The sequence below is a fragment of the Erythrolamprus reginae genome, chromosome Z (assembly GCF_031021105.1).
Source record: "Erythrolamprus reginae isolate rEryReg1 chromosome Z, rEryReg1.hap1, whole genome shotgun sequence".
Taxonomy (NCBI): Eukaryota; Metazoa; Chordata; class Lepidosauria; order Squamata; family Dipsadidae; genus Erythrolamprus; species Erythrolamprus reginae.
In genome coordinates, this window is record NC_091963.1 from 244,378 (window position 1) to 259,234 (window position 14,857).

Genomic DNA, 14,857 nt, shown 5'->3' on the forward strand with positions numbered 1-14,857 from the left:
ATTCTTATTCTTTTCTGCATTATTCTATTCTATATTCTATTCTAATTATTCTAATCTAAATTATTCTATTCTATATTCTATCCTTATGCTATTCTTTCTATGCTAATTATTCTATTCTATTAATTAGAATGTAGAATAGAATTTAAAATATAAAATAGAATACAGAATAGAATAATTTCTCTTCTGTATTATTATTCTATTTCTATTCTATTCTAAATTATTCTCTTCTACATTCTAATTATTCTATTATTATTATTCTATTCTATTATTCTGGTCTTATTCTGTTCTATTCTAATTATTCTATTCTATATTCTATTCTATTCTGCATTATTCTGTTCTAATTATTTGACTCTAAATTACTCTATTCTATATTCTATTGGACTATGCTAATTATTCTAAATTGTTCTATATTCTAATTGCTCTATTCTTATTATTCTATTCTATATTCTAATTGCTCTATTCTTATTATTCTATTCTATTTCTATATTCCATTTTCCTATTCTATATTATATTCTAAATTATTCTATTCTATTATTCTATTATTCTCTTCTAGATTATTTTATTTTATTCTATATTATTTTCTTTATTTGTTTGTTTTGTCCAGTACACAATAATACACAATGAGGGTTATAGAGGATATAATCAGGTAGAATGTATTAAAGGGGGAATAGAGGAGAAAATAAAAGAGTGAAATACAGGAAGACCTCACCTATCGCTGGTGTTACGTTCCAGACCCGGCCGCGATAGGTGAAATCCGCGATGGGGAATTTATCGACTGATAGTACTTATTTAAGTATTTATATTGTAATTGTTTGCTAAGTTTTCATTGTTTTAAGTGTGTATAAACCCTTCCCACACAGTACTGTATTTATTTTAGATACAGTATTTAAATACAGTATTTACAATTTTAGATATATATTTTTTGAAAAACCTGCGGATCGAGTTCCGCGGGCTGTTTAAATCTGCCGATCGGCTTCCTCAGAAACCCACAAACCAGCGAAGATCCGCAAATGATTTTTCTCATTAACATTTCTTGAAAACCCGCGATGAAGTGAAGCCGCAGTAGGTGAAGCGCGATATAGCGAGGGACTACTGTATAACTTTGTGAGAATAGCAGAAAAAGATATAAAGATGGAAGAGAAGATATAGGAGATATACGAGAGACTATAGGACAGGGGACGGAGGGCACTCTGCTGCACTTATGCACGCCCCTTACTGACCTCTTAGGAACTTGGAGAGGTCAACCGTGGATAGTCAAAGGGTAAAGTGTTCGGGGTTAGGGGATGATACTACAGAGTCTGGTAGTGAATTCCACGCTTTGACAACTCAATTACTAAAGTCATATATTATATAATATTCTATTATTCTGTTCCTATTTTGTTCTAATCTGTTCTATTTTATTGTACAATTCTATTCTGTATTCTATTCTATATTACCCTATATTCTATTCTTATTATTCTATTCGATCCACAGCTCACATTAGAGAACCACCTTTCAGCTGTGGTGAGGGGGGCGTTTGCCCAGGTTCGCCTGGTGCACCAGTTGTGGCCCTATCTGGACCGGGAGTCACTGCTCACAGTCACTCATGCCCTCATCACCTCGAGGTTCGACTACTGTAATGCTCTCTACATGGGGCTACCTTTGAAGAGTGTTCGGAAACTTCAGATCGTGCAGAATGCAGCTGCGAGAGCAGTCATGGGCTTACCCAGGTATGCCCATGTTTCACCATCACTCCGCAGTCTGCATTGGCTGCCGATCAGTTTCCGGTCACAATTCAAAGTGTTGGTTATGACCTTTAAAGCCCTTCATGGCACTGGACCAGAATATCTCCGAGACCGCCTTCTGCCGCACGAATCCCAGCGACCGATTAGGTCCCACAGAGTGGGCCTTCTCCGGGTCCCGTCAACTAAACAATGTCGGTTGGCGGGCTTCAGGGGAAGAGCCTTCTCTGTGGCGGCCCCGACTCTCTGGAACCAGCTCCCCCCAGAGATTAGAACTGCCCCTACCCTCCTTGCCTTTCATAAACTCCTCAAAACCCACCTTTGTCGTCAGGCATGGGGGAACTGAGATACCTATATAATTTATGTATGGTATGTTTGTATGCATGTCTGCTTAAAAATGGGGTTTTTTAAATATTTTAAATAATAAATTATTAGATTTGTTATATATTGTTTATTATTGCTGTGAGCCGCCCCAAGTCTACGGAGAGGGGCAGCATACAAATCTAATAAATAAATAAATAAATAAATTCTATTCCTATTATTTTGATCTTATTATTCTTTGCTTATCATCCTATTCTATATTCTATTCTAAATTATTCTATTCTATATTCTAAATTATTGTTATTATTCTATTGTATATTCTGTTTATTCTATTCCTATTATTATTCTATTCTATATTCTATTATTATTCTATTCTATAATCTATTCTAAATTATTATTCTATTCGTATTATTCTATTCTTTTATTGTTATTATGCTATTCTATTATATTGTTATTCTATGCTATATTCTATTCTAAATTATTCTATTCTATATTCTATTATTACTCTATTCTATATTCTATTCTTATTATTCTATTCCTGTTATTCTATTCTATATTCTATTCTAAATTATTCTGTTTTTTTTTTCTCATTGTTTTTATGCTATTCCTGTTAATCTATTCTTATTATTCTGTTATTATTGATTTTATTATTCTATGCTTATCCTATTCTATATTCTATTCTAAATTATTCTATTCTAATTCTATTCTTATTATTCTGTTGTTATTCTATTCTATATTATTATTCTACTTATATTCTATTCCTACTATTGTTATTATCCTATTCTATATTCTATTCTATTCTTATTATTCTGTCATTATTCTGATCTTATTAATCTATGCTTATCCTATAGTCTATTCTAAATTATTCTATTCTATATTTTATTATTATTCTATTCTTATTATTCTATTTCTATTATTATTCTGTTATTATTCTATTCTATATTCTATTCTTATTATTCTATTCCTATTATTCTGTTATTATTCTATTATTATTTTATTCTAAATTATTCTATATTCTCTTATTATTATTCTCTTCTATATTCTCTTCTAAATTATTCTATTCTATATTCTATTCTTATTATTCTATTCCTATTATTCTGTCCTGTCTTATTCCACTCCACTCACTCCAGCCATCCACCTTACTATATATCAGTTGACGTACACTACTCACACCTCCCTCCCTCCCTACTCATCCCTCCTTCCTCACCTGAGTTAACACGCAACACTAAAAGGCATTCCAGGAGGTGAACTTGTCAATTTATTGATTGATGGACAGGTCGAGGGAATCGGGGCGACAGAGTCAACGCAGGGGCCGCCTACTCAGAAGCTGCAAACTACTCCATCTCTACTTGCTGTTGTTCTCTCTACTTCTCCCTCGGAAATCCATCCTCCGCGGTCTGCCGACAGTGGTAGCGGTGGGATTTTTTGGGAGGAACCCCATCTACGTCAATACTCCTCCGGGGTCCACCGACGGTGGTAGGGGGGGGATTTTTGGGGAGGAATCCCATCTACGTTGATACTCCACTGGGGTTTACCGATGGCAGTAAGGGTGGGATATTTTTTTGGGAGGGGGACCCCATCGACATCGGTGCTCCACTGGGGTTCGCCGATGGTGGTAGGGATAGGATTTTGGGGGGGGAGGGGGACCCCCATCAACATTAGTGCTCCCCCGGGGTTCACCAGTGGCAGTAGGTGTGGGATTTTCGGTGGGAGACCCCCATCTACGTAGATACTCCTCTAGGGTTTGCCGACAGCGGTAGGGGTGGGATATTTTTTTGGGAGGGGGACACCGCCTCCAGTCCACACGTTCATGCTGTCTTCTTCTTGACATGGGCACAGTCATATTTCCCCCGTACGATGCGGACTTTGACGCCAGGCAGGTCCTGCTTGCGCCCGCCTTCCACCAAAACAGCCATGTGTTCCTGGAGGTTGTGGCCCTCGCCGGGGATGAAGGCCACCAGCTCTTTGCCAGTGCTGAGCCGGAGGAGGGCGCACTTGCGGTTGGCCGAGTTGGGCTTCTTGGGCTTGCGGATGAGGGTCTTCAGAACCACCCCTTTGATCTGGGGGCGGCCCTCCAAAGGTCCCGGCGGGGACGGGGTGCGCTTGGGCCGGCCCAGCCGGTGCATCTGGCCCAGGGTCGCCATCCAACGGGCACCTGCGGTGGAAGGAGAGGGGGACGGGAGAGAAAGACGGGGGGTGAAGGGTGTCGGAGTCTCACCAATCCCACCACCAGGACCTTCTCCCCGACTTCTGGGAGCCCCCAAATTCCTCCCAGGACAACCAAATAGCATCGGGACCTTCTCCCAGGAGGCCCAACCCCCCCCCCAACCACCGCCTAACTTCTGTCAGGACTCCCCCCCCCCACTTCTGGGAGACCCAAATTTCCACCTGTCCGTCCATCTATTCAGCCATTCGTCCATCTTTCCATCCATCAATCCATCCGTACGTCCATCCATCCTTCTATCCTTCCATCTGACCATCTATCCATCCATCCATTCTTTTTTTCTATCGTTCCATTTATCCTTCCATCTGACCATCCATCCATCTGTCTATCCATCCATCAATCCATCCTTCCACCCACCCATCCAATCTTCTATCCTTCCATCTAGCCATGCATACATCTGTCCATCAATCCATCCGTCCATCAATCTATCCATCTTTCCATCCATCCATTCATCCTTCCATCCGTCCATCTATCCACCCATCTTTCTATCCTTGCATCTGTTCCGCTAAATCATAGCAGGACCCTCCCCCCACTTCCAGGAACTCCTAAATGCAGCCAGGGCCCATTTCCGGGGGGGCCAAATTCCCCTATGACCTTCACTTCACTTCCGGCCCCCCCTAAATGCAGCTGACCCGCCCACTCACGGGCCCCCCAAATTCTCCCCAAGCTCCGCCACCACTTCCGGAACCCGCTAACTCATATCAGGGTCCTCTCCCCACTTCCGGGATCCCCTGAAGCCCCGCCCCTAAATCCTGCCAGGACGCTCTCCCCACTTCCGAGACCCCCTAAATGCAGCCAGGACCATCCGCCCAACTTCCGGGACCCCCAAATCCCCCCATTCCGGGCCTTCCCCCACCTCGGCCCAGGAAGAACCCGGCAACCGCCATCCCATCAAGCGTGCAGACTAGAGCGCTGGCGGAAACACCGGTGGGAGTGGAGGCGCGGCCCGGAAGTTCTACCCCCCGACGCTACTTCTGGCCGTTTCTGTCCGCTTTGGCCTTCTCCGCCTCGTTGGTTCAGGCGCGGCCGAGCCGGAAGCCGCCTCGCCCGATCTTTTTTTGTTTTGTTTTCCTTCGCGCGCATGCGTCCGGGGCGGCAGGACCACAAGTCCCGGAGGCCCCGCCTCCCCCCCTCCCCCCACAGTCCCCGTTCTCCTTTCTTCCCGTCTTTTTTTTGTTGTTTGCCTGAGGGGACCAAGCGCGGTCTGGTTTCTGTGGACAATTTCAATATAGGAAATGAAATTTAAAATTAATCTTAAAATGAATTTCATCCCCCCCCTCAGCCTGGAATCTCCGAGTCTTCGGAGAGGGGCGGCATACAAATGTAATAAATTATTATTATTATTATTATTAAAGCCAGAATTGGGGTGGGTGGGTTAAATTGGGACGTTGCTCTGTTCAAAACCACTATACACTTATTTATTTATTTTATTTGTCAAACAAGTATAGTATTATAGTACATATTAACATAACATAAGTAGAACGTAGTAATAGGAAGGATAATAAGACAGTAGGATAGGGATATTAGGCACCTAAGTGCACCTACGCACGTCCCTTGTACTGTTTACAGCAGTGTTTCCCAACCGTGGCCACTTGAAGATACTTGGACTTCAACTCCCAGAATCCCCCAGCCAGCGAATGCAGGGAATTCTGGGAGTTGAAGTCCAGATATCTTCAAGTTGCCAAGGTTGGGAAACACTGCTGTAAACAGGACACTTGTACTGTTTACGAGTCTCTGTGACTCGCACCAAAAATTATTTTAAGTGCTTATACAGTATTTGGTCAATTTGAAAACTCCCTTGGAAACTAGGTTGAACATTTCTGCACACAATGAAATGCTTATTGGTTTATTTTGCTCATAAAAGCCTGCCTCGTCCCCTTTTTTGTGAATTTTTTTTCAATTTATAGATTGTTTTGCCGGCAAACTGTACAATTTTACTAGGTTTGGTATGGAATTACTAGTTTCAACATTTCTGCACATAATGATATGAAAATTGAACCGAAAAACATGATGCTTATTTGTTTATTTTGCTATAAAAGTTCCCCCCTTTGTGTTCAATTATTTCAGTTTATATAAAAATTATGCTATTAATTTCAAAATTACATACTTGTTTTTAATAAAATGGATTTCTTTCATAAAATTAGTTGTCTGGCTATCAGGTGCTTGCTTTTCAAAAGGATATTCCCAATATTTCTAGCCAAATCTCTATAAAAAGTGAAATTAATGGCACACAGCAAGGCCGAGTGGGGTGGCCCTTTTGTGACCAAAATAAACAAATAAGCATCATTTTTTCAGTTCATTTTTATTTTTCTTACGATCAGGAATGTTCAATTTAGTATATCAAAACTTTTTTGGGGGGGGGGATTCCTTAGAGATTTGTAGCCTAAAAAAAATATAAACTGACACGAAATGGTCAAAAAATGGTGGGGAAGCTTTTTGATCAAAACAAAAATATAAGCATCAATTTTTTTCAGTTCAATTTTCATATCATAATGTTCAGAAATGTTCAAACTAGTTTCCCAGTGAAAAAAGTTTTCAAAAAGACCAAATTTAAGTACCTAAACAAAATCTTTTTGGTCCGGGTCGTATACGACCAGAAAAAGACTCATAAAATAGTTAGCCCCCACCCACCACCCAAAAATATTTTATGATGATCAGCAATGTTAAATTGAGTAAATGAATGCCTAAGATATTAAAAATATTTCGGATTTGGAGCCTAAAAAAAATTTAAAGTGAAAATGGTTGCAAGCATTTGGGGGGTGGGGGGTTATTTCTGATTTTAAAAACCCAATACGTGTTGTGGTTAGCTCTGGCCCAGCTCCTGCCCCAAGGACTGTGGATGTGGGGGAGACATCCACATGCTGCAGGCCTGTTTTGCCCCTGGTGGAATCTGCTGATGAAGGCTCCTCTGACGAAGAAGACATGAGTGACAGGGAGGAGGAGAGTGTGGCAGACAGCTCAGAAGGAGATCAATTCTCTAGCTCCTCCTTGGATTCAGAACAAGAGTTAATGATACAGCCACGCATGCAGAGAGCGATGCATAGGCAACAACAACTGAGAGATTATTATCAAAGAAAATGAGGCCACCTGTGGTTGGGTGGGGCTGTGGTCATTGATGAGGCTGCTATAAATAGCAGCCTTTGGGTTTGGCCATTGTGGAGGATTATCTGATCATTGTGTTTCGTAACTGCTTTACGGACTTTGACTTTTTGTGTGCTGATTTTCCCCCGCTTGGAAACTAAACCAGAGCAAAGTGTGTTTCACTTTGTGGAAGAAGAAGGACTGTGAATTGCCTCACAGCTGCAAGCTAAGTATCACAGAACTAATAAGGGACTTGTACCAATTACCAGTTTGTTTGGAGACGAGGGCTCTTGGCTATACCAAAAGAGGGCTTGGTTTAAGGGAATTTTCATTATAAAGAACATTGTTTTGAATTTTCAAACGTGTGTTTCTGAAATTGTATCTGTGCATTTTTGGGAGGATTTTACCAGAGAGCCCGACAGAACAATAAGCATCATTTTTTTCAGTTCACTTATATTTTTCTTATGATCAGGAATGTTTGAACTAGTAATCCCACACCAAATTTAGTAAAATTGTACACATTTTGCAGGCTAAACTATCTATAAATTGGGGGGGGGGGAATCACAAAAAAAGGGGGCGGGCGGGCTTTTATGAACAAAATAAACCAATAAGCATTATTTTTTAATTTCAATTTTCATTGCATTGTGTGCAGAAATGTTCAACCTAGTTTACAAGGGAAAGAAGTTTTCGAATTGACCAAATATAAGCACTTAAAATAAAGAATTTTTGGTGCGAGTCACACAGACTCATAAATAGTACAAGTGTCACTTTTGTTGCCCATCAAAAACTAAACCCCCACCCCCCAGAAAAAATTATCATAGAGAGAACCCTTGAAATGATGAAAAGTCATGAAATTTCAAGTTTCAGAAATGCAGGGAAATTTTTTTTACAGGGTCTCAAACTTCGATTTCCTGTTGCACAGACTCGGAACAGAACAGCAGGGTTAATACAGGGAGGAATCTCATCCTGAGGTAAAAGGGAGCCCAAGAGGTCATCCAGTCCAGCCCCCATGAAGGCCCCGCTGTTTGTTCATAGGGGGCTGGACTGGATGACCTCCCAGGGTCCCTTTTTCCCTCAGGGGGAGATTCCTTTTGAAGCCCCCCCCCCCCGTTTCCTGATGGAAGGAAGGAAGGAAGAGGAAGGAAGGAAAGAAAGAAAGATGGAGTGAGGGAGGAGGCTGGTAGGTAGGAAGACAGAAAAGAGAGAGAGAAAGGAGAAAGAAAAGAGAAAGAAAGAGAAAGAAATAAAGAAAAAGAAAAAAAGAAAGAAAGAAACGGGAAGGAAAGGCAAGGAAAGGAAGGAAGGAAGGAAGAAAAAAGAAGGAAAGATGAAGAAAGAAAGGAAAAAAGGCGGGAGAAGGAAAAATAAAGGAAGGGAAAGAAAAGAAACAGAAAGAAAGATAGAAAGAAGAAAGAAAGAAAAAGGAAGGGAGGGAGGAAGGAAGAAGGAAAAGGGGAGGGAAAAAGTTAGGAAGAGAAAGGAAGGAAGGAAGAAGGAAAAGGTGGGAGGGAGGGAAGGAAGGAAGGAAGGAAGGGGAAGGAAGGAAAGAAAGATGAAGAAAGAAAGAAAAAAAGACGGAATGGAAAGAAAAAGGGGAAAGGAAGGGAGAAAGAAAGAAATGGAAAGGAAGGAAGGCAGAAAAAATAAAAAGGAAGGAAGGAAGAAGGAAAAGGTGGGAGGGAAAAAGGAAGAAAGAAAGAAAAAGTGGGAGGGGAAAAGGGAAGGAAGAAAGAAAGGGACCCCAGGAGGTCATCCAGTCCAACTCTGATGGAAAATGGACCCTATCAGGGTCATGAAACATCTGCAAGGAAGCTACTCAGCTCCTACCTACCTACCTCTTTCCTTCCTTCCTCCCTTTCCTTCCCTTCCTTTCCCCTCTTCCTCCCTTCCTTCCTTTATTACTTCCTTTCCTTCCCTTCTTTTCCCCTCTTCTTTTTCTTTCTCCCTTCCATTCTTTTTCTTTCTCTCCTCCTCTTCTTCCTTTCTTTTCCTTTCCCTTTCTTTCTCTTTCTTGTTTCTTTCCTTTTCTTCCTTCCTTTCTCTCTTTCTCTTTCCTTTCTTTCTCTGTTTTTCTTTCTCTCTCTGTGTGTGTCTCTCCTTTCCTTTCTCCCTCTGTTTCTCTCTCTGTGTGTCTCTCCTTCTTTCGCTCTCTGTTTCTTTCTATGTGTCTCTCTTTCCTTCTTTCTCTTTCTGTTTCTCTTTCTCTGTCTTGTGTCTCTCTCTTTCCTTCTTTCTTTCTTTCTCTGTTTCTGCGTGTTTCTCTTTCTTTCTTTCCTTCTCTCTGTTTCTCTTTCCTTGTTTCTCTTTCTGTTTCTTTCTCTCTGTCTCTCTTTCCTTCTTTCTGTTTCTTTCTCTCTCTTTCTTTCTCTCTCTGTCTCTCTCTTTCTTTCTTTATGTCCATCTCTCCCCCCCCCCAACACCCCGTTGCGTGCAAAGAAAGAAAACAAGGAAATTAAAAAAAAAATTCCCCTGCCCTGAATTTGAACCCGGGACTTCCCCAGTTGCGTCACTTTTGGTTTGTCTTGGCTTCCTCCTCGGCCTTTGCCCGGAAAAGCCGCCCCGCCTCCGGGGAGGGATCGAGCCTGCCTGCCTCCCCGATCGAAGCGGATCCCTCCAGTGTGTCGCAGCCGGGAATCGAACTGCTTTTCTTTTTGGGGGTCGGAGGGAGTTCCAGCTCTCTGCGTGGTGGGTTTTTTCCTCTTTTGGCCGGTGAGCGGGAGAGGGGTGGAGGAAGGGGGGAAGGGCGGAAAGGAGAGAGGGTGGAAGGAAAGGAAGGAAAAGAGGGAGGGAAGGAGGGAAAGAAAAGACGAAGGGAGGGGGGAAAGAGGAAGGAAGGAAAACAGGAAGGAAACAAGGGAGGAAGGAATGAAAAGGGAGGGGGGAAGGAGGGAGGGGTGAAAGATAGAGGAAGGAAGGAATAAAAAGGGAGGGGAGGGAGAAAGGGAGAGAAGGGTTGGAGGAGAAGGAAGGGGGGAAGGAGGGAAAGAAGGAAGGAAAGAGGGAGGGAAGAGATGGAGGAGAAGGAAGGAAGGAAAAGAGGGAAGGAGGGAAAGAAGGAATGAAGAGAGGGAAGGAAGGAGAGGGGGAGGGAGAAAGAGTGAAGGGATGGAGGAGGAAGGAAAAGAGGGAAGGAAGGAGGAGTGAAAGATGGAGGAAGGAAGGAAAAGAGGGGAAGGAGTGAAAAGGGAGGGAAAGAAGGAAAGAGGGAGGAGCTGAAAGATAAAGGAAGGGAGGAGAGTGGGGAGGAAGGGAGGGGGAGGAGGAGGAGAAGAGAGGGAGGGAAGGGACGAAAAGAGGGAGGGAAGGGGTGGAGGAGATGGGGTGGAGGGGAAGGAAAAGAGGGAGGAAAAGAGGGAAGGAAGGGAGGAAAGAATGGGGGGAGGGGAAAGATGGAGGAAGGAAAAAAGGAAGGAAAAGAGGGAGGGAAGGGGTGGAGGAGGGGGAGGGAAAGAAAGGACCAAAGAAGGGGCAGAAAGAGGGAGGGAGGGAGGAAAGGAGTGTGGAAAAGGGAGAAAGGGAGAAAAGGGATGCAGGAAGGAAGGAAAAGAGGAAGGAAATGAGGGAGGAAAAGGGAGGGAGGAAGAAAAAGAGGGGAGGAAGGGAAAGTTGGGAAGGGAGAAAAAAGGGAGGTAAAGGAGGAGGAGGGAAGGGAGGGAAGGAGATAAGGGAGGCAAAGAGGGAGGGAGGAAGGAAAGGGAAAATGAAGGTATGGAGGAAAAGCAAGTGGAAAGGAGAAAAGAAAAGAGGAAGGAAGGAGGGAAAGAGGAAGGGAGGAAGGAGAAGAAGAAGGGGAAAAAAGGAAGGAAAAGGGAGGGAGGTATAAAGCAAGGAAGGAAGATGGAAGGAAAAGGAGGGGGAGGTTGGAGGGAAGGGAGAAAAAGAGGGAAGGGAGGGAGGAAGATGGGAAAAGAGAAAGAAAAGGGAGGATGGAAAAGTGGGAGGGAGGAAGAAAGGAAAAGAGGGAGGCGGGGATGAAGGAAGGAGTAAGGAAAAGAGGGAGGAAAAGAGAGAGCGAGGGAGGAAAGAAGGAAAAGAGGGAGGAAAAGGGAGGACGGCAGAAAAAAGGGAAGGGAGGAAGGAGCAAGGAAAAAAGGGAGGGAAAGAGGGAGGAAAGGAGGACGGAAGTAGATGGAAGAAAAAGGTGGAGAAAAGGGAGGAGGAAAAGAGGAAAGGAAAGCAGGAGGGATGAAGGAAAGGAGAGGAAGGGAGGAAGGAAAAGAGGGAGGGAAGGAAGGAGGGAAAAAGGAAGGGAGGAAGGGAAAAGAGGGTGGGATTCCCTCTCACTCTTCTTCTTCTGCCCGTGTTCGCCCCTACCCACTCGCCAAGGATCGGAAACAACGCCGGGAAACATGGCCGACAGGGTCGCCACATTCAAAATCGACGGCCCCGACGTGGCTCCGGGGGGCTCCAGCCCGACCGTGGTTAACATCACCCTCCGCCAGGAATCCGGGGTGGCTTACCTCTGTAAAGGGGCGGTGGCGTTGATGCGACGCCACGCCGACGCCAAGGACGCCGACGCCACTCCCTTGTCCCGCGGTCCACGTCATGGCGAGCAGAAGGTCTTGGGGGTAAGATTTCAGGGGGGAGCGGAGGGTCGATCATTTCCGATTTGGCGCATCCTCAACTTGCGAACAGTGAATTTCGTAACAACGCCCTTCATGATTGGGCGGCGCGGACGTCGAATTAATTCCATCCTTCATTTCCTTATGCTGGGTTTACCCCAGGGTGCCCAAATCCTGCTCGGCATCGTCTGCATCGGCATCGGCGTGGTGCTGAGCATGGCCGCTTCGGTCGAAGACGCACCCTACTACTACAAGCGGGCCTTCTACAACGGAGTCCCTTTCTGGTCGGGCGGACTGGTAAGCAATGGAGTGGGGGAGAACAACCGGCGAGTCGGCGATCCCACCTCCTCTAATTGCACGGCTGTGTCACCACGTTTTTCAGAATGGGTGGGATAGAAGAAAAATGGCACAGCAACGCAACGGTCTGGTTGAAGGAGGCTGAATCGCTGCTTTGCGGAGTAGGGGGAACGGTCCGGTCCTTTGGGTCGGGGTCTGGTTTCCCACTGGCGGCCTGTCTACCCCACCCCTCCCATGTCTGCTTCCCTCCCGCTGCAGTTCATTCTCTCTGGCTCTTTCTCGGTGATTGGCGCACGGCATGGCGGCAAATGGGTAAGTGGGACTATTGCCGGTGGGGCATTTCCATCCCTGACCTGTTGCGGCGATGTGGTGTCCGTTGTCAGCACCGCCCCCCTTCTTCGCCTCTTAGGTCCACCTGGCCACGTTGCTCAACCTTGGCAGCATTGTGGCGGGCTCGGTGTCCTTCGCAGTGGGCTTGGCGGAATTCCCGTCCCCGATGTACCGCCCCTACTTCATCGAGAGCCTCTGCAAGGGGAGCGAGGACTACCGGAGCTACCGACCATGGGAGAGGACAACCGTGGCTCCATATGACTCTGACCAAGGGCGAGTCAAGCAGTGCCGGGAGACGCTCTGGGCGTTCGTGGTGAGTGGGCGGGCCTCATAAAAGACGGCGATGTCGGGATTGAAATAGGCTCCTTTTTTTGTCAGGCAGCGACAAAGGTCAGGACTCGGGACTGGGAGGGAAGTGGTGTCCGTTGGTCGTCGCAGCTGTGTAGACAGAGCACAGGAGCAAGGGACTGCGGAGTCCGGCAAGCCGAGTATGGTTACACGGAGCGGGAGGGGCTAGTCCTCAAAGAGGGGGAGTTCCCCCTTCCTTTGCCCATCCTGCTCCACCTCCCACTCCACTTACCGCTCCCGCTTCCTGACTCCCCACCGAGGACTCTCCCAGCTGTGTAGACAGTGCACAGGAGCAAGCGATGGTGGAGTCCTGCGGATTGGATATGGCTACACAGGGCAGGGGAGGACTAGTCGCCAAAGAGAGGGGAGGTTCCCCCTCCCACTCCCTCTTCATGACTCCCTGCCGAGAACTCTCCCAGCTGTGTAGACGGAGCACAGGAGCAAGCGACGGTAGACCCCGGCGGGCGAAGTACAGTTACACGGAGCAGGGAGGGGCTAGTCCTCAAAGAGGGGTGGTTCCTCCTCCCACTCCCCCTTTGTGACTCCCCGCTGAAGACTGTCCCAGCTGTGTAGACGGAGCACAGGAGCGACGGCGAGTCCGGTGTACTGGGCACGACACCACTGTGGACGGGGGGCCATCGTTCCGATTCCAACTTCCCTCCTTCCCTCCCCAGCTCATGTGGAGCTCCACCCACATCCTCCTGCTGATCCTGCACAGCGCTGCTCTAGCCCTCACTCTCTTCTGCTTCGGAGACGGACTCCGTCGCCTGTGCTGCTCCTGCTGGGTACGTTTGGCGCAAACAGGACATCGACAGGGAATGGGACCGCCTCGGCCATCTGGAAGGGGAGGGGATCCATCGGGGAGGGCAGCAGGGCGGGAGAAAGTCGCGCCTCCCTGTTGTCGATCCAGCGTGAGAAATTGACACCACGTCACGAAAAAAAAGAGCTACTACAGCTTGTCCTAAGTCTGTGAGTGCTTGCTCAGGAGTCCCTGTCGGAGTGACGTCGAACCCGTGCGCTGCCTTGGCTTTGGACTCTCCCATGTAACCCCCCTTTTGTGAGCTACATCACCAAGTGTCGGGGATTCCCATCACGGCCCGGGGTCTGAGGAAAGGTTGTAAAGTGAGGACAAAAATGCTTTGGGGACGCTCTGACGCGGTTGTACACCGAAAATGTCCACGTCCTCGATGGTGGGAGTGTTCCCTCCAGATTGGAACGAACGGCGGTGGGCGAGGGAAGTATTTTAACGATGTGGGAACGCCGCCGTAAGTCGGGTTCGGTGTTGTGTTTTTTCCTCGCAGGGGGGCTGGCAGGAGTACGTAGCAATGGAGGACGGCGAGGCGTCCGAAGAGCCGATCAAGGAGTAGAACACTGCCTGAGGGAAGCTCCTCCCCCTTGCACCGGAGGACCGGTGGCCGCCTAATGTTTGCTGAAATCGTCCCTTCCCTTCGCTGCCGCTTTTCGTACTCACGCCGACTCTCCTCACACTCATGCCCGTTGAATAAAAGTAGCAATTTCTGAATTTTTTGCACTCTCTCTCGGGTGGCACGACGTGCGGGGTGGAGGGCCACTCTAGGAATCTCCTGGGGGGAAATGGCCGGAAAAGGCAGGGAGAAGCCTCCGTGGGGCCTCGGCATCTTCTGGGAGGAAACAGGACTAGAAAGCAGGGAGGAGCCTCCATGGGGCCTCTCTAGGAATCTCCCGGGAGGAAATGGCCAGAAAAGCTGGGGAGAAGCCTCCGTGGGGCCTCTCTGGGAATCTCCCAGGAGGAAATGGGGCCGGAAAAGGTGGGGAGAAGCCTCCATGTAGCCTCTCTAGGAATCTCCCGGGAGGAGATGGCCATAAAAGCTGGGGAGAAGCCTCCGTGGGGCCTCTCTGAGAATCTCCCAGGAGGAAATGGGGCCGGAAAAGGTGGGGAGAAGCCTCCATGTAGCCTCTCTAGGAATCTTCTGGGAGGAAACAGGGCCAAAAAA

The 14,857-nt window shown here is 46.7% G+C and overlaps 2 protein-coding genes across 2 annotated transcripts; one reads left to right on the top strand and one right to left on the bottom strand.

Moving 5' to 3' along the window:
• Nucleotides 1-3,277: 3,277 nt before the first annotated feature.
• MRPS12 (mitochondrial ribosomal protein S12) lies at nt 3,278-5,355 on the bottom strand. Its single transcript, XM_070727047.1, has 2 exons — nt 5,123-5,355; nt 3,278-4,197 (listed from the first exon to the last, which is right to left on the bottom strand). Exons 1-2 carry the CDS (start codon nt 5,151-5,153, stop codon nt 3,851-3,853), a joined length of 378 nt encoding a protein of 125 aa, XP_070583148.1. The 5' UTR covers nt 5,154-5,355; the 3' UTR covers nt 3,278-3,850.
• Nucleotides 5,356-9,221: 3,866 nt separating this feature from the next.
• Nucleotides 9,222-14,406, top strand: LOC139175839 (transmembrane protein 176A-like). The gene is made up of 7 exons (XM_070767155.1): nt 9,222-10,032; nt 11,674-11,915; nt 12,072-12,206; nt 12,465-12,518; nt 12,616-12,849; nt 13,559-13,669; nt 14,186-14,406. The coding sequence occupies exons 2-7, from the start codon at nt 11,697-11,699 to the stop codon at nt 14,249-14,251; spliced, it is 819 nt and encodes a 272-aa protein (XP_070623256.1). The 5' UTR covers nt 9,222-10,032; nt 11,674-11,696; the 3' UTR covers nt 14,252-14,406.
• Nucleotides 14,407-14,857: the final 451 nt, after the last annotated feature.

Coding starts and splice junctions, on each gene's coding strand:
- MRPS12 (XM_070727047.1), bottom strand. CDS start 5,153: ATGGCGGTTGCCGGGTTCTTCCTGGGCCGAG. Junction 4,198..5,122: donor CGGGTTCTTCCTGGGCCGAG/GTGGGGGAAGGC, acceptor CTTCCACCGCAG/GTGCCCGTTGGATGGCGACC.
- LOC139175839 (XM_070767155.1), top strand. CDS start 11,697: ATGGCCGACAGGGTCGCCACATTCAAAATCGACGGCCCCGACGTGGCT. Junction 12,207..12,464: donor CTTTCTGGTCGGGCGGACTG/GTAAGCAATGGA, acceptor CTCCCGCTGCAG/TTCATTCTCTCTGGCTCTTT. Junction 13,670..14,185: donor GCCTGTGCTGCTCCTGCTGG/GTACGTTTGGCG, acceptor TTTTCCTCGCAG/GGGGGCTGGCAGGAGTACGT.